This window comes from Pyrgilauda ruficollis, unplaced genomic scaffold (assembly GCF_017590135.1).
Source record: "Pyrgilauda ruficollis isolate IOZ18807 unplaced genomic scaffold, ASM1759013v1 scaffold24, whole genome shotgun sequence".
In the NCBI taxonomy this organism is placed as follows: Eukaryota; Metazoa; Chordata; class Aves; order Passeriformes; family Passeridae; genus Pyrgilauda; species Pyrgilauda ruficollis.
Genome location: NW_024523648.1, coordinates 8,645,607 through 8,673,424, shown reverse-complemented (window position 1 = coordinate 8,673,424; position 27,818 = coordinate 8,645,607). Strand labels below are relative to the sequence as shown.

The window sequence follows — 27,818 nt, the reverse complement described above, 5'->3', positions numbered from 1 at the left end:
ATTACTTGCTTAAGGCCAGAAAACCAGTCAAGGATGGAGCCAGGAATAAGATGTATGGCTCCTGTCAGGCACTGCAGTGCCACAGCCTCGTGACAGACCAGGAGGTCTCCATCAGAGACCATGTGCTGCTGGTGGCAAGCGATGGACTTCGCAGCTTTGTCTCCTTGCCTTTCACTGGGCCAGAAAGAGGAGACAGGACAGGTTTCCTCATGGCACCAGCTCCTCAGGAGCCAGCCAGCTCTAGTTACAGAAGGAACTGTAAGTTCTAGCTGGAGAAGGAATTCCAGCCAGAAGGAACACTCACACGGCCCTTCCTGCCTCCCCATCACCACTGCAGTACATTCCCCAGGCGTACAGTCCCACCCCCAACACCATCTCACTGCATCTCCATTCTACTCTGCAAACCCATACCAACGGAAGAAAACATGGAATTCTCAAATAAGCTACATGCATCCAGTTCTCTGCTTGTTTGTGACCCAGCCAGCTCAGTGGTGGTGTGACATTTCATTTAGCACACAGCCAACACAAATGTGCCCCTTCACAGCTCCTAGTCTGTGAGAAAACCATTTAATTCCTTTTCCAGCGAGGCACAGAGCAGCATCCATTCACCCAGAAACAATAAAACCCCCATTGAAAACAACTGTGATAAGGCCACGCTATCTCTTAATTATTTTCTGTCATGTAACCATTAAAATTTCTTTCTTCACACTGAAATCACCCATTAATTCAAAATTCTCTAAATGTACAAATTAAAATGCCTGGTCTCTCACATGACATCTGGCATGAGAACAGTGGTAACTTCTGGTCACTAGGAGGAAAGGCAGCCAAATAAACAGCTTGCTATCCTGCAGGGTTAACTCCTTGAGTAGAAGATAATGTCACTATTAATTACATAAGCTCTAAACCAGAGGAAAAGACAGAGTGAGCTGCTACGCTAGGGAACAAGTGTCAGAAACTGCAAAGGAAATGCAAACAAATTACAAGGTCTTCAGCCCCACAAATTGAAACAGAGAAGCTAATGATGTGAGGTTATTGTAATATATTAAAAATGGCATTAAAAACCCAAAATACACAAGAGCTGAATGCACTTCTCTTAATAAAATGTCAATCAGAGTTTTCAAAATCCTGGAAGGAGAAGAAAAATACAAACCACAACGTTTGTATCAACATCTTAAATAAGTTCCTTTTCTTTTGGTGCCTCGTGCCTGAAAAGTATCAAAACCTACCTTCAAAGTAATGGGGGGAAGGAAGTCTGAGTGACTACAGACCTGATGGCTTTCTAACAGATTTTTAAGGACAGAATAACTTTTAAAAAACTAAAATAAGTAAGAAATACAACCTTTGTCTACCAAAGGGAGGCCATGCCAGATTAAAAGCTTTCTCCTGTGATGAAAATATGACAAAGTCTCATCGATGATGAGGAACAAAAGAACCTGCTACAGCAATACATAGGAGTCTGTTAACCAGGCTAGAAGAACATTACTACATGATTAAGGGGAGAGTAGGCAACCACCACACAAGAACTGTGGGGCAGGAGAGAGCACCAGCCCCAGGGCCCCCATTTACTATTTGTTAAACCATGTCCACAAAAAGACTGTGGAACACTGATGGAGTTTATTGGCAACAGCAAAGCTTGAAAAGGTATCACATGGGAAAAAAGTTTCTGTGGATTTATGAAGAACAGAAATGGAATAAAAGCTATTTGCAATAAAGAATTACTGCCATTGGAGAAAAGTGACAAAAATCTGACCTATGATTTGGGAACTTCATCCTTGCAAACATCAGGGAGGAGTCTGGGAACCTAACAGTATTAAGTCAATCACAGTCACATATGGAAAATGTGTGCTTGAATAGTTAGAGACAGTATTACTAAAAATTATCACTTGAGAAAGAGAGGACTAAGCTGTAACACAGTATTACAAAAAAAAAAAAAAAAAAAAATTAACAAATGAGTCCCAATTGGCCATGGCAAGAGTTAAAAATCCTAACTGGTTTCAAAGTGGAGCTAAATCAGTTTATGAAGGAGATCACTTGATATGCTTGTCAGATAAATCAGAGAACTCAACTAAAAGGCTGATGATTTATAATCACTTGTTATTTTATTCCTGTAAATTGCCCCTCACAATTCTGGATATAAACAGCAGATTTGAGAACAAACATTTACAAATACGCTTTGTAGCAAGGAAAGACTAAGTGAATTTCCAGCATGTTTTTTAGATGTACTTTTTTTGTACAGGAAGAAGGTAATATCTCACTACAAGACAGTCCACAATTTCTGAAGCTTTGTCTTCAAAATAGCACCACCTCTCCTGCCTGGGAAAAACATAACTTTTTTATGCCAAGTGTGATATTTGTCAAACATAATTCAATAGCTCATGATCAATACAAACTTTCAGTTTTGACTTCAGCTTTGCATAATTTATAGGATTGCAAATTAATTCAGCTCTGAAATACAGTGACATGTGATACTGAAGTCAATGCTAGGATGCTTCCTTATATACAAAAACATTCAGGACAGCTCTCTTCTACTCAATCTTTCTTCTGAAAAGCTTCATATTGCAATGCATGCTAAAGAGCAGAAGAAAAAATTTATAGAAATCTGCAGTGACAAGGTAGAGTCAGAACTTTCTCAAGGACTCAGAATGCACAAAAATATAAGAAAATATCTGTTTCTCATTTCACATAATAATGAATAAATTATTTCAAGACTCTTTTAATCACTAAAGCACAAATAGATAGTAATTTAAATCACTGTCACCTGACTTCCAGTTGCATCAAGCTACAAGCAAGCATGATTTGCATCCAGATTATTTGTGACAAGGCAGAAAGTAAACTCAGCATCCAGGAAGTCTGATTTCATGCCAGTGAAGAAAAACACATTGCACTACGTCTCATCTCTGAAGACTTTCCTGCTTACTGATAAGAAAATTTGCTAAGATTCTAAAAGCATGAAGAAGGAGACAATTTTTTTGTTCCCACTTTACAACAAGTGAAAGCAATGGAATTTACTTTTACCTCAGCAGCCGTGAGGAAAGTAATAAAAAGGGCAGCCTGGATGTGAATGGCACCACCACTCAAGTGAATGGCACAGATTCACTGATCTTCTTGCAGTAATGACACCTTTTTCGCAGTTTGTGGTACCACTGAGACTTGTATTATTAGAGCATGACTTTAAGAGTCTCACAGCAATACCAGCTAACACAGTATCACCTTCCCTCCCCACCGTCACAGTTGTGCCCAGCACAGCTGCTTGAGCAGCTGCATTATGAATGGGGTCAGAGCAAACACTGTAAAGTTCTGAACATCCTTCTTCTAGTTTGTAGTACACACAGATTGGAGTAGGCAAGCAACACCTACACTGATAATGCTCTCAACCACCCCGTACCGTGAAACCTTAGCCTTGCTTTAACACTTTAACAAGAACAGCCACACTTTTCAGAGAGCAACACCCTGGAATGCAATCCTGCTAAATTTTGGGGAATTTTTTGTGAAAGTAAGAGTGAAGAAGTCAGAGATTAAATAATGCAAGCTAGAAAGACACTGGCCAGATTCTTAAAAATTAAAGCTTTCTGGAGGGTCGCTGCATGGAATCCCCTTCTAATGATATCAAGCAAAAAAATATTAAAAATAAATCCTTGAACTTGACATTTAAATGTAATAATATCACATTACTAGTGGCGCCAAGAGAAGTTTAGCCAAAGTATTTGGGCTTTATTTCCTTTTTTGGAAAAAGAGTACACAAAAAAATGGATTGAAGTGTCTTATGACACTAAAAAAAATCTACTGAAGATTATTCACTTAGTATATTAAACACATACAATTTTTATAAGGTGCTTTATAAACTTGTTAAACAATGTCTGCTCTGAGAGTATGTAAAATGGATAGCCTTTGAAATAAAACTTTGTATGTACTGAAGAGATACTTACAACAGCTAGCGTCATTAGCTTACTCTAACCAACAGAGTACCAACACAATAAAAAGAGTCAATTACTTGGCTTATAAAAATTTACTGCGTCTACAAATTCCTTCCAATTACATCAAGTGTACCAACTAAAGAAAGAAACAGAAAGTGGACTTTTCTTAAGTCAGCAACAGTTTGCAATAACTCCCCTCTTGTCAGCTGATAAAAAGCACCAGGACATGCTGATGCCCAGCACAGCATGCTCTCAGCATCCAATGTGACATGCTTATTGGGAGCAGCAAAGAAAGCAATCGACAACCACGAAGTCCAAACCTGAAAAACAAACTTGAGAAGAACTTTGCTTTAGGATTCCACAGATCTACTCATGCTTCACTTAGTCTTCTGATTTCCAGTAACCCCTCTCTTCAGCTGAACACAAAGTGATTAAAGAGACGCACAGGGTGATCTGCTGAGTTGTGTAGTGCAATAATTTCTGACAGCTCAGGAAAAGCCCCGAGTTCAGAGAGCCACAGTACCAGGGACACAGCAGCTGTGATGATGGCTACATTCTCTGTGCCTCAGTGTGGTGCTCCCCATGCAGGAGCTGCCTGCAGCCCTCCTCAGTGGGCCACTCCTGCTGGCAGCAGGGCCAGGGGGAAGAGTGTTTCCCAGCAGGGAAACACTAAGAGGCTGAGAGGACAAACAAGTGCAAACCAGGCAGTGGCAGCTGCAGCATTGCACTTAAAGTTTCAGAAAAACTCATACCAAGAACTCAAAATTAAAGCAAAAAGGCTGAGTTATTGGTACATAGCAACAAGGCTTGGGAAAGAGAGAAAGGAAAAGATGAGCTAAAAGGCTTAAGCTATCTAAAACCTAATGAAGGCCTGTGATTCACTTGGATATCTGAAACTGAGGAAGGGAATGCCTTCAGTTAGGGAGAGTTCACAACAGGATTCAATGGTTAAACTTCATCTATATTTTCTTTAAAGCAGACTGTCTACATCACTGTTACCTGACACTACTCAAAAGGCACAGCACGATGCCATTCCAGCTGAAAAGCAAGCAGAGAAAAAGGCAATGCAGGGTAGAGAGAAAAAGTAAGGTTTAAAAATAATTTTAAAATAACACTTTGAGAGGGTTTCTTTTTTTTTTTTTTTTTTTTTGCCTTGGCTGTGGCACATGGTCACACAAGTAATTGGATCTACACAACAGATTGGTTTCTCACTGCTGGCTGTCCCAGCTCACCCTCTCCTGCACCAGCTCTGGTGTTTTTGTGACTCTGGGCTGAACTGCTTCTGTGTTAAGTCAGCAGAAAACTAAGCCAACAAAAAAGGCAATAGGTTTCTGCTGGGATATCATGCAAAAACAGTTGAGCACAGGCTGAGAAAGGAGACAGGCTTAGCTGCCCTGGCAATGCAGGCTCAGTCTGGTCAGCTAGTGCATCCACAGTAGCTTTACTGGCACCTGAAAGCTCCAAATGAGACTTTAATACTATAAATTTTTATTTCAGCAAAAACACCACCTTATGTGGCATTATCTCATCTTCCCCCTGTCATACAAAGCTGTTTGCCCAGGCACTGTCTGTTGAGGGGGAAGGAAAGGGCTTTTTTTTGTTGTAGTTGTTTTCAATCGAGACCAAGCCTCCAGCTCAGCTTGTGACGTGGCTCTGTGAACAGGTGAAACAGAGGGGCTGCAAAGGGCTGGAAACAGGCAGCTGGAGGAAGGAGGGTGCTTAAAGCAGGATAGAGAGTTAAAAAAGTGTGTTTGTAAAACTGTGTTGCAATTCAAGCCATGCTATTCTCCTTAGTACTGCCCACACACTTAACAGAAAATTCTAATCTAAAATAAATATGGTGTGAGTGAAAAAAAAGAATAAATAAGAAATAGACATAAACACTAAATATATAAAACAATAAATATATGAATTATATATTTTCTATATCATAATCCCATCTCACAGTGAGTGAGTTAATGTATGTACATTAAGATATTTATTCTACTATTCAGGAAAGTAATTTAATTGCAGAATATGTCACAGATTTCTAATGTTCCTGCTTTGGATGCAGCTGAGAGTAATCTTATAGCCTGTGGTCCCTCAAATGCCTCCCAGGCACACGGTTCTGCAAGATACCTTACTTTATTCCTAGCACCTTTTGAATTTTTCCTGAGCTTGTGCAACTAAGTGACACGGCAGGACGGTACTGTAATCACTCATACAAGATTTAATGAGTGCCAGATCTAATGCACAAGAACACTCCCAAAAGAGAAACGTGGAACAGTGAAAACTACTTTTAGCAGGAGTGAATAAACTTACTCAGCTACTTCCCTAACTGCAGCATAGCTGTCCTGCACCCTGGCAGTCTGAATTAGCTACAGGATCAGCTTTCCCCTTGGAATTTCAATGGCCATAGAAGACTCAGGCAAACTCCTGCGAGCAGGAATGCAGTAGAGTTTCTTGCTACCTGCTTTGCTGTCAGATTCACAAGGCATCCATCTGTATGGATGTCACCTCAGCGTGGACTGCTGAGCACTTTGTAGCTGTCATTTTAGACTTCAGTTGTGGAGGGTAGGACAGGACAGTATTTAATAAACCAGCGCAGTCTCTGCCCACGTGCTCTGATTTGCTACCAGAAAAAATGTATTTTTTTAAACCATGAAGCTTATGGTAATTACAACCATTAGAACAAATATTTACACTTGTGACTACCTGCAAAGTTTATTTAAGTAGGCCACTCTAAGAACTATTGCTTTTAATAATCTAACAAAGGACTACAAATCATGCTGAAGTTTCTGGCTCTGCAGAGAAAAGGCAGTCTTATTCTGAAGCCAGTTTCATGGGGATTTGTGTTCTGTGGAATAGAATCTGAACAAGAGCCTTTAGCTGGCAATGCACAAAGGTTTTCCTATATTGAAGCTACGCTGCTTTGTCTCCCAACAGAGAAACTGGAGCCAAAGACAAACAAAGCAGAAAAGAGCGTTAAAGACAAACAGGTGGATAAGACTGAAAAAAGCACAAGAAATGCAAGGATATGCTCTCTGTGCCTGAGGGACACACTCAATGGAAGGGAATCCAAATCTAAGGCAATACATTTTGGACTCTGAAACCTGGATCAAGACTCAAGTCTGTCGCCAACATGCTTTCATTCAGTTGATACACAATGGACTCCTCACTTGAAAAGATTGCACACTGCAGAAACAAAGTCACTTCACATGGCTTATGAAAAATGTTAGCTACCCTAAATTCTTTTGCCCTTCATTCCACAAAGCCATGTAACAACAAACATGGCCCAATAAAACAGGAATTCAGCTATCATTAAATAAATGTATTCAGCTTGCGAAACGTTTTTCTTTGAATGGATGTTTGATTAATAAAGGGAAATAAACAGACCTTTAAGCTGTACAACACTGCAAAAAACAATCCTTTCCTGTATGTAGGTATGACACAAGCATATACATACATGTTTCTCTACTAGTTTAAGGGTGCTAGCATAATAAACCTCACGTTTCACATTGCTGCTTCTTTTCAAGAGCATTGTTCCACAGGTACTCAAACTCATTCCAAAGGTACTTGAACTTCAGCTTTAGGATTAATGTAATCCAACTTGGGTGTTCAGGACTCAGAAGAGAAGGGCTGCAGCAGTGCAAAGGCATCACTACTGCAAAGCTGCAATGCCCCTTTTATTTAATTAATTCTAAGTTTTAAACACTCACAACAATTTTTATAAAAGCTAGTTCATCCTTCAGCCACAAGTTTATTTTCCCTGCATCTGTAAGCTCTGTGTGTCTATTGTTGCTTGTGAAGGCTGAATTCCTAATATAAAAAGAGTCAGCCCACTCAAATGCTTGAACATGAGGGCCTCACGGTGAGGTTTGACAATGCAGCTGGACCGACCGAAAAGAGTCAGCCCACTCAAATGCTTTCATGGGAACATGAGGGCCTCACGGTGAGGTTTGACAATGAAGCTGGACCGACCGAATGGCTCACAGCCACCAAAACGAGGCAGCATTAATCTTTTCTCTACCACCTTGCCTCTGCACCAGCTCAGGGACATCTGACCTCTGATTTGGCTGAGTTTACTGAACTGCTAGAGAAATAACTCATCAGGAAAAAAGAATGGTTTCTGTTGGTTTATCAAGTGAGGCCAGATGAATGCTCATAGAATGAACAACAGGACACCTCTTCCAATGCAATCCAGTCATTTGACTGGTTCAGCCACCTTGTGGAGTGAACAGGTCACTCGTGAGCCAAACATGGTGACAGGAGTTGAGAAAAAAGGCAGGGTAAGGGAAGCAGTGCTTTTGGCTGATTACACATTCATTTTAAGATTATTTTATAATTATATTGATAATGAAGTAGCATTCTTACCTTTAATGGCTAATTTTTCCATTCATTTGCATCACTGCCAATTTACAGATCATAATACAATAAACTGAATATTTACTTACCTACAAATCCTTTCTCTCCAACTAATTTAAGAGCAATTTTATCGGCCAAAACAGAAGAATTTCCATGTGCAATGTTAGCAAAAGGCCCAGCATGAACAAATACTGGCGTTCCCTGGATAATAAAAAAAAAAATGCAATTCAATGTATAGTCATCATGGTTTAATGTCAGTCAGTAACTAAGCCCCACACAGCTGGTTACTCACTCCTCTATCAGTGGGATGGAAGAGCAAATCAGAAGGGTTAAAGTAAGAATACTCATGGCTTCAGATAAAGACAATTTAACAGGTAAAGAAAAGACTGCACACACACGACCGAAGCAAAACAAGGAATTCATTCCTGCTTCCCATAGGCAGGCAGGTGCTCAGCCCAGGAAAGCAGGGCTCCATCGTGTGTAATTGTTACTTGGGAAGACAAATGCCATCACTCCAAATGTCCCCCCTTCCTCCTTCTTCTCACAGCTTTTAATGCTCAGCACGATGCCACATGGTCAGAAATACCCAGTTGGGGTCAGCTGTGTCCAACTGTGTCCCATCCCAATGTCTTGTCCACCCCACAGCGTGCTTGCTGGTGGGGTGACAGACAGAAAAGACCTTGACTCTGTGCAAGCCCTGCTCAGCAATTACAAAAACATTCCTGTGTTATCAACACTGTCTCCAGGACAAATCCAAAACACAGCCCTGTACTAGCTGACACGAAGACAATTAACCCTATCCCAGGCCAAACCAGAACATTATGTACGAAACTCAATAATTTTTCAGACTTATCAAAGTCACATATAAATCAAAGCACATTTAGCAAGGAAGAGCTATTAGACAATTTAAGGGAACATCTCAGGTGCTTGAGACCTCATTTGCCTGCTTCACTCCTAGAAAGGTAATAAACAGCAGTGCACACCTACACAACTTTTTTTTTTTTCCTCACCACACCACGTACTAGTTCATGTTTCATATTTCCACAGCTCTAACTCTGTGGTGTGCTGTTCTGGCACACGCCCTGTAACAAGCACTAAATGCAGCACTGCAGATACACAGGTGAGAGCCCAGCTCCAGCCCTTCTCCAGCCCTGTGTGCTCCTGTTTTCCTGCTCCAGCCATTCCTGCGCTGGCAGAGGAGCCAGCAGAAGCTATGAGGGACCAGAGTCAAGGGTTAAGGAGCTGGAGAGGGAGATGGCAAGGGACGTGCTCGGGTGCAGTGGGGGATACTGACACAATGGCAAACACATTCACTGCTGCTGGAAGCCCAGGTGCAGAACTGAATTCTCCTGCACTAGACACCACACATTTGTATTTACACAGAGAAAACTGACTCTGTCGATTTTCCCTGTGTAAATACTAATGTATGGTGTCTATGTCTAGTGGCTTACTCCTTGCCTCTCCTTTCTCTGGTTGAGATTGGTTTTCCAATCTCAACCAGAGAAAGGAGAGGCAAGGAATAAGCAAATTAGCTATGTATAGGGAATTTGCGAGGTAGGAAGCACTTCTCAGCTTCGATGCTATATTTTTGGCAGGGACCCAAAGGAAAGGAGAAATTAGAAAATAAGCATCCTCAGAAAGGGTGAGGATTGAGTTTACATTAACTGGTATTTTTTCTCTAAAACAGAAAACAAAATCAGACAGAAGAATGTCACTTCAGCTGTTCTACTGCAAAATACTTAGGCAAACAAATGCCCATTGTTGTGTTTATATATCTTAACGTGCCCAGCTGGTTAAAGAAAAGGTAGGCAGGCAATTTCACATCAATATTCTTCTCACATTCTGTACTAGGAGACACTGCCAGCCCTCAAAATTTCAGGAAACCTACCAGGCAACCTCCTTCAAGTTTTGACCAGAAACACCACTTAAGGAGGACAGTGTTCTACGGATCAACTGCAGGGCACATCTAATAGTCTCCTGAACCACAGCTTGGAAGCTATTAAGCATAAAATACAAGTTGCTTCTTCCTCCTCCCTTCCCCTAGCCACCAATGTCTTAAGGAAACAACATAGGAAAATCTCTATTTCGCTACTGTAATCTAAGTGGCGTTTTACAGAAAACATGGACATATGAGTAATGATGACTAGAAATCATATACAAAAATGATACATCAACAAAAAACATCTCTTCGTATTGCTTCCTTTAGAAGTAATAGCATATAATTATTTGTTTTGCTCAGAGGAAAGACAAGTAACTTTTTAGGTATTGCCACATGCACACACATGGGTGGGGGCTATTCTCCAGGAACAGCACAATTGAGCTACAACTCAGATGACTCTGCCTCCTATATGTTAGAGTAGAAACAGGAGCCAAAAAAGTAAACAAAGGAGAAATCATGCCTTGTAACAAGATAACTGATTTAGACCACTATAATCACGACACAGTGCTTACTCAGGGTTAGCTGTTTTCCTTGTTTTCTATCTGCTAATGGACACATACTGCAAAATCAACTGAGATTTTACACAGGTATACAAAAACTTAACATTAACTACATGTGCCTTCAAAGCTTCTTACTTGGGCATCAGACTAATAGGTGCCATGCAAAATATGTTATCCCTATCCCAAAGAGCTTGTAACAGAAAATCAAATGCAAACAACTTTCACCAAATTAAGCTGAAGCTTTACTTCTGCTTACAGTATTTGGCATTCAAATAAGTAGCACCACAAATTTTCAGCTACCAGACTCAGATCCATAAGGTTTATTCCAATTTGCCTTTTATTACTCAGTAAGACTAATTTTACTCTTCTAACGCCTAATTTCTTGTGGCAAGCAATTACAGGGTTAGTCTTATTAAAGCCCAGAGCATGCACTGGACAGATGTGATGGATGGACCCACAGCCACTGCCAGTGACTGGGCAGCCCAGCACACACTGCAGCAGCTATGCAAAGAGAGGTGCCAGAAGGGTCTCCTCCTGCATTCCCTGTGCTGCTGTGCTTCCAAGAGTTCATCCACGCAACATGGATAGGAAGGGAATGTGGACTGCAGGATCCAAAATCCAGAATATTGGAAGTCAAGAGGTTCCCATGGCTAACTTGAAATCCAAACATATTATTAAATCACTGGCATAGACAGATGCTCCCCTGGAGCTCTGAAATCCACCAGAAGGCAAGGAAGAGCAATTGGAATGTTTTTTTACAAGAGCAATCCTGAAGAAAAGTACAGTCTAGGTACTGAAGAGAATGAACTCCAGCAGGACCTTGGGAGCCTCAGGCACACCTTGGAACAGGGACAACAACGTCTCCTCAGGCCAGCTTTAGTGACTGTGCCAGTCCATCTGTCCCACTTATTTTTTGCTACACTCTTAACAAACTATATGGAGAACCCAACAGTGGCACAGGGATGCATTCTGCTGACTGCTTTCAATACAGAAAATATCATTATCCAAGTTTCAGCAAAAGAAAATAAACCCAGAATGTCAATAAATATCTGAAGTTATCTGGCCGCTAGAAGGATGTTTATAATACTTATTACCATTCTTCTCTCATCTTTACCATGAGTGGCACTTCAAAAGTAACACAACAAACCACCCCAGAGCAGCCAGCCTGCAACTACAAAGGGCTGTCCCATAGAGCAGCTGCTCTGTTACGCGTGGTATAAATAAATGCTAAGCATTAAGGGATCAGTCGACAAGGGAACAAATCTGTCATGAGAAACATAGATAAACACTATGAAATCATTATGTACATTCCAAACAAAGTAATCTCAATTCTACAGCACTGGATATAAGTAAGCTCCACTGAAGTCTGCGGTTATTGTAGATGGAGTGCCCTGTGTCTCCCATTTTCAGATTTTTACTGTCACTCCTGCATATAAAACACAGTCAATCACTAACACTTTCAGGCAGAATTTCTGGTGTCAGAGTAGCAGGACTGTGACGGAAAGCAACCCACCAAGAAACCTCTTTAAAAATCAGCAAATTAAACCACACATCAATTCACATATGAAAAAAAGCACTGACATAAGTTGCCAGTTCAGTTCCATGCAGGACTGACATTTGGTCATTTTTGATTTATGACCTTCTAAGCCTCTTCTCCAGTGCATGCAGACATCCATATAAAGTTGGTGCAAATCTACCCAGCATGTTGCTCTTCTCCCTTTTCACAGGCCCTTAGAAGCAACTCCTCAGACTTCCATGGCTTAACACAATTCCCATCTACAGGCTTGTGGCCAGATCACAGAGGAGTGCAGCTGCACTGGCTACTTCTATCTGGCTACTATCTCTGCAATGGCTCCTTCCAGTCACTGCTGCCCACAGTCACTGTGATTTACAAATTATGCCGAATCAACCATCAGTTGATTGTCAGTTGTCATCCAGAGCTCTTGCTCTCCCTCATCCAGCAGTCTTTTTGCCATTCCCCAAAGTGATCTGGAAGATCAGCTTTGGTGAATAGTTTCGTCCCTAGTTGCCAGACAGGTCCATGGCACATTCTGAGCTGTGTTTATGTTCCCTGTAATCACATTATTCTGGTTTTTCACCTATGTGCTGTACAATTATTTATAATTTTTCTGTTGTCAAATTGTGGTACTTTTGCTAAAAGTCCTCACATTTTCATGAAGAACTTGCTCTCCCCAAAGGGATTAGGATTATGTTGCCCAATTACTACTGGTAACCTCTTTGGAAATTTAAGATGCTAACTTTTGGATGATACTTACTAGGTTTATTTCAAGTGTAATGCAGGCTTCAGTTGTGCTCATTTCTGATTTGCAATTCACACATTCATCAGAAAGATGGCATTACCTACAGCAGAAGAAATACTATTACATCTACCACCCCAGGATTACATCTAGTATACTAGGATGAGTTTGGCTTCAAAATCTATCATGCTAGAGGGCTCTAAACTCACAACTGGATCACTAGAGTACATTCAAGTGTGCAGGGCACAACATCCTCCTTGTTCTCCTCCTTTTTCCTTTTCTTTTTTAAACTGAAGCTATTAAAGATAGCACCTCTTACAGTTATTCAGATGAAGAATTAAAAATTATTAAGAGAGCTCAAGAGCAGCACCAGCACAGGCAGTAGTAGAGTGGGCCACTGCATCCCCAGAAAGGTGAAGTGTGTCCTGGGGTGCATCAGGCACAGCATGGCCAGCCAGGCATGGGAGGGGATTGTCCTGCTCTGCTCTGAGCTGGGGCACCCTCACCTGGAGTGCTGGGGGCAGTTTTGGGTGTCACAGTGTAAAAAAAGACATTGAGCCATTAGAGAGTGTCCAAAGGAGGGCAATGAAGATGGTGAAGGGCCTTGAGGGGAAGCCATCTGAGGAGTGGCTGAGGTCACTTGGTCTGGAAGAGACTGAGGGGAGACCTCACTGCAGTTACACCTTCCTCGTGAAGGGAAGAGGAGGGACAGGCACTCATCTCTTCTCTGTGGTGACCAGTGACAGGGCATGAAGCTGAGTCAGGGGAGGTTTATGTTGAATACTAGGAAAAGGTTCCTCACCCAGAGGGTGTTTGGGCACCGGAACAGGCTCCCCAGGGAAGTGATCAAGCACCAGCCTGACAGAGTTCAAGAAATGCTTGTCGCAGGCTCATGGTGTGGTTCTTGGGGGTGGTGCTGTGCAGGGCCAGGAGCTGGGCTTGGTGATCCTTGGTGAACTCACTTCTAACTCAGCAGATTCTGCGATTCTAGATGAGAGCAATGACACAGCCCCAAAGGACATCAGCCAAAGCACAGCACCATCTTGGAAAATATTTAGATAAACTGGGGATCTCCATTACTTGGATAGGTGACTCATATTAGCCTGCAAGCCAGCAAGTATCCAAAGGGTGACAAAAATTCATCTTTAAGACCTAAAGTGGAGGAGTGGAGCATGAAGCAGTCTTCTGAGCTGCTTTGGTTTGCTGTTTTAAAAATAACTTTGTGAGAAGAATTTGGGGGGAAAATGAATCTTTGGGTAATGTGGTCAGGGTCCTGCTAAAAAGCAATAGGGGTTGATGAAAGTTGGCAGATGTTTCAGCCATAGCACAGATTAAACTAGAAAAGAATACCACATAAAAGGCAGGAATTTTATTGCATAGAAATGTGAATATAAAGAAATGCAGGGAAAAAATAAATGCATGCAAGTCCCAGAACCAAATGCCTATCGATCAAAATAATCTCTTCTGACATTTATAATTGTCTTTCACAACACTGCAACAAAACCACAGTATTTTCCAACAGATATGCAAAGTGCAAATTGAGTGACTAAAGAGTCAGAATCAAAGCTACTTTGTCACCAGTGCTTAACCCACACAATGTTATCCAAGAGGTGATTATAATACTGAGCCCTGGCCGTGGCACTCTGAATGCTATGTGACCTCCAGTTTCTGCTATTGGATGTTACATTAAAATTATCACACACACACATACATTCTTCATACAGCCACATGAAAGAACACGTTTCCTTTGCAGGGGAAAATAATTAAGATGGCTATAATAAAATAACATAGATCTAAATTCTGTTTGTCTAATATTCCCCGAGATTAGGAAGCTGTCCCTGTTCAAACTCAAAAGCAAAAAGGTAGTTATCACTTCAATATGCTGTAGAAATGAGATATATTTATCAGCTGGTGATTGCATTGGTATCTTTCTGCATTCTTCAACTTTTCATGATGTCAAGAATCACTGTTATATTGTAATCATTGAAAATTCCACCTATGTAATTTTGATGGTCAAATGAAAAAAATATATACACTGATTTTTCTCCAAGTGCATTTGTTTTCAAAGATGCTTCATTATTTTTTCACTTTTCTTTCTCCTTCTCCCCTTGAATGTTACTCATCTATTTCCCATCAAAATATCAATACCAGATTGCCCAGGCACAAAGTTAGCTTGCACTAATTCTACATTCATTAAGCTTTTGTAAGAAAGCTCACTGGGGTAGGTGTAAACCATGCCTCTCATAGCCCATCAAAGCTTCATTAGGTCCATGAAGCCACTGTGGCAAGACTGGGTGGCTGAGAAATTTCTTTTGAAAATGCATAAAGAGCTGAAATGACCCTCCTGTGATTTTGAATGGCACAAACTGTATGGATTAGAATGGCCACAGCAAAGAACCTTTTTTCCACATAAACTGCTGGGCTGCGGGAATTGTCATGAGAACATATAAAGAAATACACAAAAAGGACACTTCCCTGAAAGAACAAGGTAGGAAATAGTAGTAAATCTGTGACTTAGAAGATGAACCTGCCTCCCATTGTGCTCAGAAGCAGCTCAACAATGCACTGCAGCTTGTTTGCAACACCAGGTAAAATTATGACTATAGCCAGATCTCAAAAAGGAAAAAACCAACAAAAATATATAAATGGAGATAGAATTGAATAGTTAACATAAACAAATGAATGTTTGCTAGAATGCCTTTATGGATCAGACCCTGGCTTGAACTTTGAAAGTCAAGCACAGTTGCTGAAGAGAAGCATGTTCAGCACAGTATGGAATTTGAAAGTTGGAGAAGGGCAGGCATCATAAGCCATACTTACCTCTAATGTCTGCATTAGCGTAGGCTTAATTGCATCTTTCATCAAAACTGCCAAAGCACCAGTTACTCCCTAAAAGACAAGAGTCCACATTTTAAGGAAGTCAATTCTAAGGTGCAACATTTCCAAGTTACGCTTATAGTTTAAAAACCCTTTCAGTTCAAAGCAGTGTTGCAGCGAAGCATAAAAAATTTATTTAAATACTACCTCAACACTTCTGAAATTCTGTATTTACAGTGTGTCTAAAACAAAAATTATTTTATTCTGAATACACTTAAAAGGCAACAGGAAACTTCTTTGTCCTATTTCATGGAAAGATCAGAAACAGAATTAAGTGATCAGCATGAGGATGTTCAAGGTAACAAAACATGAAGTGCCAAAGTCCACCGAGACCTGAGAAAGCAAGAAGGCAACAGCTTGCTGAAACTGCCTAAAGAAATTACACACGTATTTCTTTTAAGACAGAATCTACAGCATAAATCAATAGCTAGCAATAACCAGAAAGAGTATTTTTCAAGACTTGGACAAATATATACATAACAGATACAGGATGAAAGCAGCCACAGAGTTTACTAGGGGCAGATAAGAAATACATCAAGATTAAAAGTTAGAAGTGCCCTACTGTGATGGTGAGATGACAAAAGGAGTTGAGCAAACTGGTGCATTTTGGTTGCAAAAAACTTTACTCCTCCCTAAAAATTCTGTTTAAGTATAAATTTCACACTGACTGACCTTAAAATAAATAAAAGTCATAACAACCCTCTACACCAAATTTCAGTGCTCATCCTAGAAAAAAAAAAAGGCTATAGAGTGTGCACATCACTATCATATTATATGAAGAGTTCTATCTAGAAACCACCAGCATATGTTCAAATTTATTCTTGAATTGCTTTGATTTTGAGATGATGGTTTTAGTTTTGAAAGAACTAGATCATGGTTCAAAAAAACCACAGTAGTGTTATAAAGAGTGGCTCACAGACTTGCCAGAGAACGCAAAAAAATGAATATATTTTTGTATTGAAAAGAAACATGAAAACCAAATAAAAATCCTAGCTGCTGTAAATTGTTTAAAATGAAGAATAAAAAACATTAGTACAATATCCAAGTTGCCTGTAAAGAGATGAACAATAATAGTCAAATAAAGAAAAGCAATAAAAATAGCACCTTTATAATTCCCAACACAGCTTTTGTCAACTAACCCCAAGTTTGAGCAATCAAAGTCTGCATGAAAATGTTGATGGCAACAGATAAGACATAAGATGATTAAGTACACTATTTTATAAAATACATTTTTCCCCTTTCTGACCATCACTTCTGAGCACAGACTTCAGAGGAAAACGACACACAATATTTGGCCTTAGATAAAACTGAATTGAAACCGAAATAGTAAAACTGGCTTCTACTGATGCATAGCAAGTGTTTCCTTGGAGGACTGTGAAGGAGAGAGAGAAGGAAAAGACTTTTCTTTGCACTCTGCACCTCCCCCTTAAGACAAAATCCAATGGATCCACAAGGATATGAGAAGCTGATAGCAAAACAGAATACTTTTTCATCTTCTGAATTAGATTGCTGTTTCTTAAGATGTTAATTTTAGAAGCAAGGATTAAAATGCAAGGAAACATAAGCACTCCAGCTCTTTCAAAATGGTGAGACTCCACCACATCCACACAAACAGCCTGGTGCTATGTTGTTTATATACCCAAAGACTCTCAATTCTAGAGGAGGAAAAAAAAAGCCAAATGCAAAACTTTACATCTGGTCTTTCAAGTGGTCAACAGCAGGAATAACTACCTGAGCAGTCATAGATCAGCCCTACTGGAAAGAAGACTTGGGGGAAGAAGGAATGAAAAATAAAATCAGGACACTTCTCCCTCAGCCTCTTCCCTGCTCCTTCTAGATAATAATGGCTCAAGTCCCATCTCCTTTGTTTTCTGATGTCTTCACCAATCTGATAAAAACACTGCAGTAAAAAACCACTTCCTCTGAATTTAAACTTTTTGGGAGATATTACTTATGCATTATTTTGGAAATACTAGACACACTTCTGGACACAACAACTCATTTTATGTGAAGCTGAAAGCAAAGAAAAAAAGATGTAAATATACTAGGCATATTTTGTGCCTCCCATGGTTCTTATCCAGGTCTGGTGTTAACAGCAGCCATTAAAAGCTAAGCAAACTTTTTTTAGGTTTTCATACCTATCTGACATGACTGAGAATGAAGTTTTCATTTCTTTGTATACTCAGTCCTCCAAGTATCTAATATGCAATTCCTACAGCTCACTCCCAAGTCCTGGATCTGATTCACAAAGCTGTTTAAGGAATCAGGTTCCTATTTCCAATTCAGAACAGGTAAACTTCTTATAAAAGAATTAGGGGCTTTGACACTTACACACCAATTAAGCTTGTGAGAGCCCAAAGATCATTAGATTTCCACTAACTCACTGTCAGAGGAAAGAAGCAGGGTTCTGAATCAATTGTATACAGATGTTCAACTTTTCTGGGCTCCGTCCTGGAACTGATCACAGGTATTCCTGAAAATAATGCTCCTTCCATCTATCCAGCAGCGGCCAGGGCAGGTATGCTCCCCAGGACAGCACAGATCACAGAGCATAAAATAAATTAAACACACGACACAGAAAAGGCAAACTTAGATGAAAATCCAAAATACTTTCAAAGCAACTTCCAGTGGAGCAGTCTCTGAAGTCTATCAAGACTGGAAATGAAAGCCAACACCAGATGACAAGAAAAGTGATTGAAAGTAACTACTATGAAATGAATAAAGGCTACACAGACTGAAGGGCAGAGAAAAACCCTTTTCTTTATAAGAAAAATAATGAAGTACTTGCAACTTCCCTTCAATTGAAACGATAGTCTCTAACAAAATAATAATACTTTCTGTAATTTCAGTCCTATAACAAAACTAAACCTTAAACCATAACCTGAGAAGAACTGCAACTCCTTTTGTTTGAAGTGAACACTGTACACAAGGTTTCTGATGAACCCGAGAACAAAATCTCACTAGCTGACAGATCATTTACATAAGCAAATATGAAGCTATTTATTTTTTTCTTTTGGTCCCAGAATTCCTGAAAGCTAACAGTATGGCACAGCAAGTAAGCTGAGAAGAAGTCTTGTTAAAAAAAAATAGTGACATATTTATTTAATATTTTTCATATCTGCTGAAATACTGATCTTGGGCATATATTCTGATTTAGCTTCACACAAAAATATGGTATGTGTCCCTCAGAATTCTACCTCACTGTAAAAGCCAAAAAGCAATTAAGTCTTCAAAATACTGTACAATGAGCACCACATTTTGGCAAAGAGTTCAACATATTTCATTACAGAGGATAGACATTTAATCCATTACTCTTGTGGAAAGAGTCTTCTCAATTCATGAAATATTCAATTTATCTTTTTTCTATTATTCCTAGCCTGTCCCTGCATATGGTTTATATCTGCCAATGTGTATTTTAGGTTTTACTATTGTATTATGATAAATATATTGCATATAAAGTCAAAATTAAGAGCAATTGTATTTTTGTGAAGTATTTTGTGTGTACATCTGGAAACAAATCACAGAGAAAGATTTAGTGGTTTTGGTTCACAGAGATTTCAAAGAACTAACGACTACTAGCAAATAGTTAAACTTGTAAATTCAGTCTGTGTAGGATATAAACATGAATCCCAGATTTTTTTTTTTTTTTTTAAGACAGGTAGACCTGACCCATTATTTGGGCCATGTGATATTTCTCATGATAAAAGTGCCTTTAAAGTTTCTTAGAACCATATGCAATTGCAGTTCTTTGGGCTAAAATGTTCCATGTCAGTGGACTATGACAGATTCAAGCTTTTAAACTTGATTTTGTTGACAAAAACAAAAGTCAAAATTATTGAACCTGGATTGAGAGCACTCTAAAATCTGGTAGAGTGTTCTTCCTTTGTTCAGCTGCCTTGAGATCTTTCCTTACTGAACTATAGAGCTTTACCTCCTCACTGACCCTGACCTGAAAGGAGGATGGAAATTCAGGAGCAGAATTGCTTCACATCAAACCTCTTGATGCTTGTGAAAATTTTCTCAAGAAATAATCCTTGGATTATATCAACACAGGCAGCACAAGCTGCAGGGGAAGAGTAGAGACTGCATTCAAAGTCTAGAATCTGTAGGTTTAGTTGCAAGCTGCTCAAACAGACTGACCACCTGTGGGAAGAAATCAGCAAAGGAAACAAAATGCTGCATGACAGAACAGAACATAAGTACTTCTTTGTACATATGAATTATGACTTGTCATGGTCTTTGATTATACTTCTCCTGCTGTTGTTTCCAGAGGATTCAACTTTATATATCACACTTTCACCCATGCAGTATAGTTATTAATTTCATTCTTTCCATAAATTTCAGTTGTTAAGCTCCCTAGTATTAAAGCAGACTGAGGAATGTGTAACTCCTTATGTACTGTAAGAATTAGTTCATGTGGACAGAGCACCTCGTGAATGTTTTGCTAAGAACACAGGAACAGAGCTCTCCAAAGAGGTGCTTTACATCCTTAAAAATGAAATCATATTCCTCTTATTCCCATGGTTCTCATACTCATTTTTAACACACTGCAAAACAAAAGAGGTAGGAGTTCCTGCACTTCCCAATCATGACATGCACCCAAGTCCTTCCTGTGCATGGTATGGAAACCTCCAGAAGGAAAAGAATGCAGCAGCATAGTTGCAGATGCTCATAACACATGTCCTTCAGACTGTGATGATTTTTTTTCTTTCTGGGCAGGTTGGGGTTTTTTTGTTGTTTTTGGTTTTTTTTTTTTTTTGTATAATAAAAAACACTGCTTTAAAGAACAACTAGAAACATATGCTCAGTACAAGCAAAACTATCAAATGATTGAGACACTAAGCATAGGAAGTTTGTTTTAAAAAAAGCCAAAGAAAACTGAATTAGTAACAGACATTTTGCTGAACACTACTTTCATTTTAGGGACGCAGTGGAAAAGTTCTAAAATTCTTTTGCCCCAGTGGAAAAGCCATTTCTTTCATTCATCAAGCTCATTAGCATTAAGTGGTTAGTAGGTCAAATATTTTGCAGTTCTAATAAATAAAAGTACCTTCATATAAAAGTAGTGTCAAAATTAAAATCACATACTACAAATGCAGTTTTAATTCTAACACTAAATAATTTTCAAGTATTTGCATATGCCTTATAATTTAACTTATTCCCCATTCCCCTCCATTTGGCCAAGACAAAGTTATACAATTGAAAAGCAAAAGCAAAACTTCAAGAGCTAGAATATTAAATGTACTTCTTAATGTCTCCTGCATAACTGGGAATAGATGATTTACTTTGAATTTTAATGATGATTATACTTAAAAATTTTTAACCTTATCTTAATTTCATTCTTAAATCCAGGCACTCTAGATACCATGTTTTCATTTCTTTATTAAACTGGAATCTAGTAAGGATATGAAGGTGATCCTGCCTGTGGATTTGCTATCTTTGCCGACAGGGCAGGATACTCATTGCTTTACTCATTCATTACTCAGTAAGTTTGAGCAGATGTTCACGAAACAGGACAAAACAACCAGAGCCTGTGTGATAGAGGCAGCCATCGCCGACGGGCTGGCATTGCGCTGCTCCTGGCATGCAGCTGATTACAAACAGCAGCTGGTAGCTCCTGGCTGCACCAGAACCTGCCATGCACAACACATGTGAGCTTCCAGCCACTGTTCAATGAGTCACGGCTCAGATACAAGGGATAGAATGTGATTTAAAGAAAAAACAAACTGATTTTTTTTCAGAAGCTGAAGTAGGGAATGAGGAAACAGCAACTAGTGAAGGTAAAAAAAAATAAAAAAATCTAATGACAGATAAACCTGTCCCAAGCACTATCAGCAATCTTTGAATTAAGAACAGCTTGTTTCCATTGTGATTCAGTGGTACAGGCATTCATGTGGTAACTATCACTGCAACATCTGAGCAGACTCTGAAAGCACAGTAGCAAACATTACCAGCCCTCTCAAATAAGAGCCCGCACTTTGACTCCCTCCAGCACTGAATTTGTTTGCCTTAAGAATTGCAGAAAATGATCCAAGTAGGTTATGGAGACCAGAGGCTTTCTGAACCAGATGTTACCAGAGTTGAAGAAATGAGTTCTACATCTTGTTCTCATTCTCAAGCAGGTTTTGGCCCAGAAGATGATCTTTCTTTGATATCTGACTGTGCTGTTCAAAGCAAAATCTTTGGCATGTACCTGCCTTTTTAATGCTTCATGAGGCAAAACAAACATGTCTGAGGTTATTCACAGGTCCCTACAGCACTGAACATACCAAATCCTCTGCTGTTACTGGTTGTCCTTTCTTGTCATTAGCCACCACCATTCTCCCCAGTCTTTCTTTCATATCTTGAAGGCTGGTGGTAAGTGCCAAGATGGCCATAATCTCACTTGCAACAGCAATATCGAACTGAGCCTGTAAAGCAGAAATGAGAATCATGAACCAAATCAAAGCCAGCTGAAATACTCACAGGGGATAATCAGGAATACACTCAGGAAAGATAAATTTCACACTGGAATTCAAACAAGTTCTAAATGGTAACTTACAGCTTTTGAGATTACTTAAGAGTAGAGTAACTTTATGAACTGCAGGAAGGAAGAGCTGCAAAAAGGGACCTGGGGGTCCTGGTCAGTGGCAACCTGAACAGGAGTCAGCAGTGCCCTGGCAGCCAGGAGAGCCAACCTGTCCTGGGGGGCATCAGGCACAGCATGGGCAAGGGAGGGGATTGTCCTGCTCTGCTCTGAACTGGTATGGCCTCACCTTGAGTCCCTGGGGCAGTTTTGGTGTCATGATACAAGAAAGACACAAAAATATGGGAAAGCATCCAAAGAAGGGCTACAAAAATGGTGACAACCTTGAGAGGATACCTTATGAGGAGCAGCTGAGGTCACTTAGTCTGTTCAGCCTGGAGAAGAGGAGACCAAGGGGAGACCTCACTGCAGCCTACGGTTTCCTCATGAGAGGAAGAGGAGGGGCAGGCACTGATCTCTTCTCTTGTGACAGGACCCGAGAAAATGGCCTGAAGTTGTGTCAGGGGAGGTTTAGACTGGATATTAGAAAAAGGTTCTTCACCCAGAGGGTGGTTGTGCACAGAGTCCCAGGGAAGTGATCACAGAATCAAGCCTGATAGAGTTCAAGAAGAATTTAGAGAATGCTCTCAGGCATAAGGTGTGACTCTTGGGATGGTCCTGCACAGGACCAAGTCTAACTTTGATGTATCCCTTTCAACTCAAGATATTGTATGATTCTGTGAACTTCAAACACTTTGTATTCCCTGATTAATATTCTCCATTACACTACATTTATTTGAGGACCAGTGTTGCAGACTGTTTAGCCCCTTGGCTCACATTATCCTTAGAGAAGCTCCCTGAAGGATCAAGAATTTTCTTTCTGTGGCAGAAACAGGAAATCACCAGATGTCTTTTGAGCTTTACTGGCCTGAGCAAAGGAACACTGCATTGTGGAGGGTTTTTAATTTTTTTTTTCTTTTCTGTAATGATCTCCAACAGCTTTTTATTCTGGTTTCAAAAACATTCTTGTTACATTTGATCATTCTTTTTCTACTTAAGCTCAAAATTTAGAGTCTACGCTGTTAAGTCTTGTATTTGACCTACGAAAACATAAAATATATCTCTGCCCTTTTTTTAAAATTAAATAAACAAATATGTAAGCAAAAAAGCACCAAGAATGACATGTGGCATCAGTTCTATTGCTCTTGTAGAAACACACCCATACTGTACAGCATTTCGGCACAATGTAAGCAATAGTTTTTACTTTTCTTTCAGAGTATAGATTAGTAGTACTTGTACTAATGCACTATTAGTAAAGCTCAGGCCACATGTTGCCAGAACATAAACAGAGAAGAATAGAAAAGCCACTAATGTATTATGTGATAGGAATGCAGTGTTGGCAATGATCAAGAACTGCAATTTCTTTAGCAATCTCTCCATCTCCAGCAATTAAAGTCTACATAAAGTTTAGGAACTGACATCTACTGCTATCTACATAAGAAAAAAGCCCAGGACTGTTTCTATCAGACCTCTGGCAGATGTATCCCATACTAATACCACAGGAATCTGTTCAAATTGATAGCTTTGTCTTTAAGAAGCATCTACAGAGAACATACCACTCTTGTGCATTTGCCCAGTACTTTAAGAGCTTCTGCCCTTTTTTAACCCATGTTCCTGCTTTTAGCTTTTGACAGCTACAGCCCAGAGCAGGCCTATTCAGGCTGACCTCCATGTACCCACTTGTTTACTCAAAACTTCTGAAGACACCTGAGCACTTTTCTGCTGTGGACATAGGCAGAGAGTCCTACATACCATGGAAAAGAAAAATAATTCTGTAACTGAGATTTTCAGCATAGTGATTCAAGTGAAATGGTGAAATTACAAAACAGATTTTCTGTATTCTTTGGAGGCAGTTCTAAATGCAATGAACTTTGTTAGCATTGTGATGACATGGATTCCACTATCTTTTCTGAATTTGAGAATGTCCTCAGTAAGTCATTACAGCATATGTAAGAGAAGAAATAGGCCTGAAAAATCTATGTCTAACCCCTATCAGAAATACTTCTGATTTATCAGAATGTTTATCAGAAGACCCACCAAAAAAGTTTTTATCATTGTTTCTATATAAACCCAAAAGGACAGGAAAAACATTCTAGGTAGATGCTCAAAGACTGACATAAAATTTAATTGAAGAAACAGGCACAAAAGATTGCAGTAGCAGGTGCTATTTTAACTCTAAATAACCTTTATACACCTATGAAGTGCTGACAGAAGTCTTAGCTGCAAAGCCAGTTTTTTATTGATGAAAGGATCCACCCACATGGATTCAATTGCAGGATCAAGGGCATCAGTCATGTAATACTCTTCAGAAACCACAGCATCTCTGTTCATTAAAATGCAGACTTTTGTGCCTGCTGTGCTCTGCCATTTCACACAGGTGTCATTGATTTTAGGAGTGCTAGAACATCACTCCAAATATTTATAAAATGCATCTGTTAACCACGAAGTCCTGTTTTCTCTGGATCTCTAGCTAGGCTCTGAAATGAGTTTTCCTAACTGCTAACTCTATTTCTTGAGTCACTAAGTCCATGTTAAAATGTGAATGGATATGCATCAGTCCAACACCTCAATACTGAAAGCATTCATTTTACCTGAAAAAGTACAGAAGGAACAGCGATTTGACAGCGATATTGTCAAGTAATACTCTATAATAAAATAAGCCACATTTAACTCAATAGTACAATTACAGCGGTAAAACACTACACAATAAGGCTGACATAACCCAGCTTAAGACTAATAATCATATTGAATCACTGAAAGAAATCTAAACATATGAAAAGGCCTCAAGTGTTGAAGGAACTCACACCAAATATAATATATTGCAGTCCCAGCCCATTATCAGAAATTACTATTAGCTAATATTGAATTTCCTGTGAGCTGCAGACAGAAAAATTTCTATTTTGTGCATTCAAAACCAAAGTAAGTGAGCATTTTAGTGGAAGGCATCTCTGCTTAGGGCAGAGGGGCTGGAACTAGATGATCTTTGAGATCCCTTCCGACCCAAACTGCTTAACTGATTTTATGATTTCTCTTTGAAGTTCTTCTCTCCAATTTGGCTTTGCCTTACCTGCTGCAAAAAATACAGCATTATGTTTTGGTCTCTTTATTTAGGCATAGGTAAAAGAAAATGTTGAAGAAATGGTAAAGAAAAATTAAAGCTAGGATTTCCAAAAATGTGAAAGCCTTATCTCTACCACAAGAGATGTTCAAATCAAAATGGTCAGAACCTCATGAATTTCTTGATCCAGAATGTTAAATTACAAGATCTTCATCAAATTAAGAGCCACTCCACATCACACAATGAATTTACTCCTCCTGTCGCTGCTGTTCCATGCTGGGCTGTTTCAGAAATTCATTTACCTACATTACACTGGGAACACTTGCTCAGGTGGTGTTGGGAAAGTCTGGCTTTCAATTTATCAGTAAGTTCTTCAATAAACTTCCATAATCTCTCATTCAGTAACGCAGATCAGCTTTTTACACCAGTGAAAAGTACACACATACTCATCTGCTGAACTATCCCTTCAAGCCCACATAGCAAAAGCAAGCACATGCTCAAAGTTCTTACAGTTCACATTCCAAAGCTGAGATGCAGGACAGAGAAATGAGAACTCTGAATAAAAAGCTTATTTTTAAACAATTTTTAAAATGTAATTTAAATTACGTATGTCCTACATAAATTGTTACAGACATTTAAAAAAAAAAAAAAGCCCTACAAATTAACATTATGAGGGCATAAAGGCATCTTGTAATAGGACAATGTTAAACCTCCCAACACATGCAATTCTTTAAGTGCTTTCAACACATTGTAGAATATGTACTGGTTTCTGTTTCTGAAAATTCAGATTCAGTTACTCATTAACACGACCAGTTTCACTGCAAGATTACTATACAACAGGAACAGACATAATTATTGCAATTCAAATATGCTGAAAGAACTGCAGAAGCCCTCTCAGCCTCTAAGTCAAACTGTCCAGAATGTGATTTATTAATGCCTTTACATACCTGACGGACAAATCCCTTCTCCGTGTTTGCCTGCCCAACTGTTATTTTGCGCAGGAATCTGTCATTTGTATCCACCACTGAAATAAGGGAATAACAAAAGCAAAATATCTTAACAAGGACTCAGGGTTTTTCCAAGCATACCTGTTGTTACACATACGAGATTCAACTGCTCCAACAGCGTAACCAGATGGCCCCACTTCTGCATAGCAGCACTGGCACTGACTTGGTTGCTCCCTTCTAGCTGATACTGTTTGATGACAGGTCAAAACAACTCAAATACAGTTTATCTGAGCAGCATTTGAGGCTAACACATTCTTAAGTATTCTAACATACTTGATCTTATTCTTAGTATTCTAACATACTTTATCTCATGTAGATAGTATTTTTTCTACATGAGGAAAAATCAGTCTTTGTAGATACAAAGCACCAGATCTACTTCAAATCGTCTGCTTCGCCGCTGACTTGTTACGAATTGATTTTAAGACTGCATGATGTTGGTTAGACTTGGTCAGCTCCTCTGACCATTCTAAAGGATGATTATGCTGTCAGATTGGTTCTTCCAAACAGGTGTCTTTCACACACCCAGCATGAGGATGATCACCTGTTATGATCACCTGCCCATGGAGCACCTGTTACAAAGACGGGCTGAGAGCTGGGGCTGTTCAGCCTAGGGAAGAGAAGGATCTTGGGAGACATTGTAGCATCTCCCAGTACCTAAAGGGTCCCAAGAGGGACTTTTTACAAGGGCGTGCAGTGATAGGACAAGGGGACATTCCTACAGAATGAAAAAACAGACTATCTTTTTATTACAGGCTCTGTAGTCCTAAAATGCTTAAGTTTGCACCAAACCTAAAATAGAGGGTGCAAGGTACTCTTGATAAGTTCAGTTGAGATAACTCAATCTTCTGGTAGATTTGAGTCCTGTTCATTTATAAGTGGAGAATCCAGGAACCTCCAGAGAAAATATCAGCACTCAAGGTAAGTGAGCTCCTTCCACTTTTCCTGCAGCTTTTGGAAATTAAAAAAAATTCTGTCTGTACAGAAAAAGATGACATAATTACACAAGAACAAAAGGGACTTTGAATGTTAATTAAACCTCAGTTCAGGGTTGTGAGTGAGCTGGGAAAAAAACAAGATTTAAGTCACTTTCCCCCTTCTTGGGCATTTCTCTTGGGGCTGTTGTAAATACCACACATATCTTTTTCCCCTCTGCTCGGTCTTTAGGCTCCTAATTTCTTCAGGAATCCCATTTAAGGGATGGTGCAACACAGATTTGGCCAACTCATTTTGGCTTCAGTATATACACAGTCATACTCTAAAATACTGGCAGGAATTGCAGAACAGAGCCTGGTATGTGGAAGCTGTAGCCTTGCACCAAGCTGTGGTGCCATATGGCACAGTGAAGACATATGGCAA

General features: G+C 39.6%; 1 protein-coding gene across 1 annotated transcript in view; it reads right to left on the bottom strand.

Moving 5' to 3' along the window:
- MTHFD1L (methylenetetrahydrofolate dehydrogenase (NADP+ dependent) 1 like) overlaps positions 1-27,818 on the bottom strand; it is a 138,139-nt gene that overhangs the window by 77,107 nt on the left and 33,214 nt on the right. The window contains exons 13-16 of the mRNA XM_041470074.1: positions 26,403-26,479; positions 22,102-22,242; positions 15,776-15,844; positions 8,348-8,459 (exon numbers count right to left, since the gene is read on the bottom strand). Of these exons, the coding sequence (XP_041326008.1) occupies positions 8,348-8,459; positions 15,776-15,844; positions 22,102-22,242; positions 26,403-26,479 (399 nt within the window). The remainder of the gene's footprint in view (positions 1-8,347; positions 8,460-15,775; positions 15,845-22,101; positions 22,243-26,402; positions 26,480-27,818) is intronic.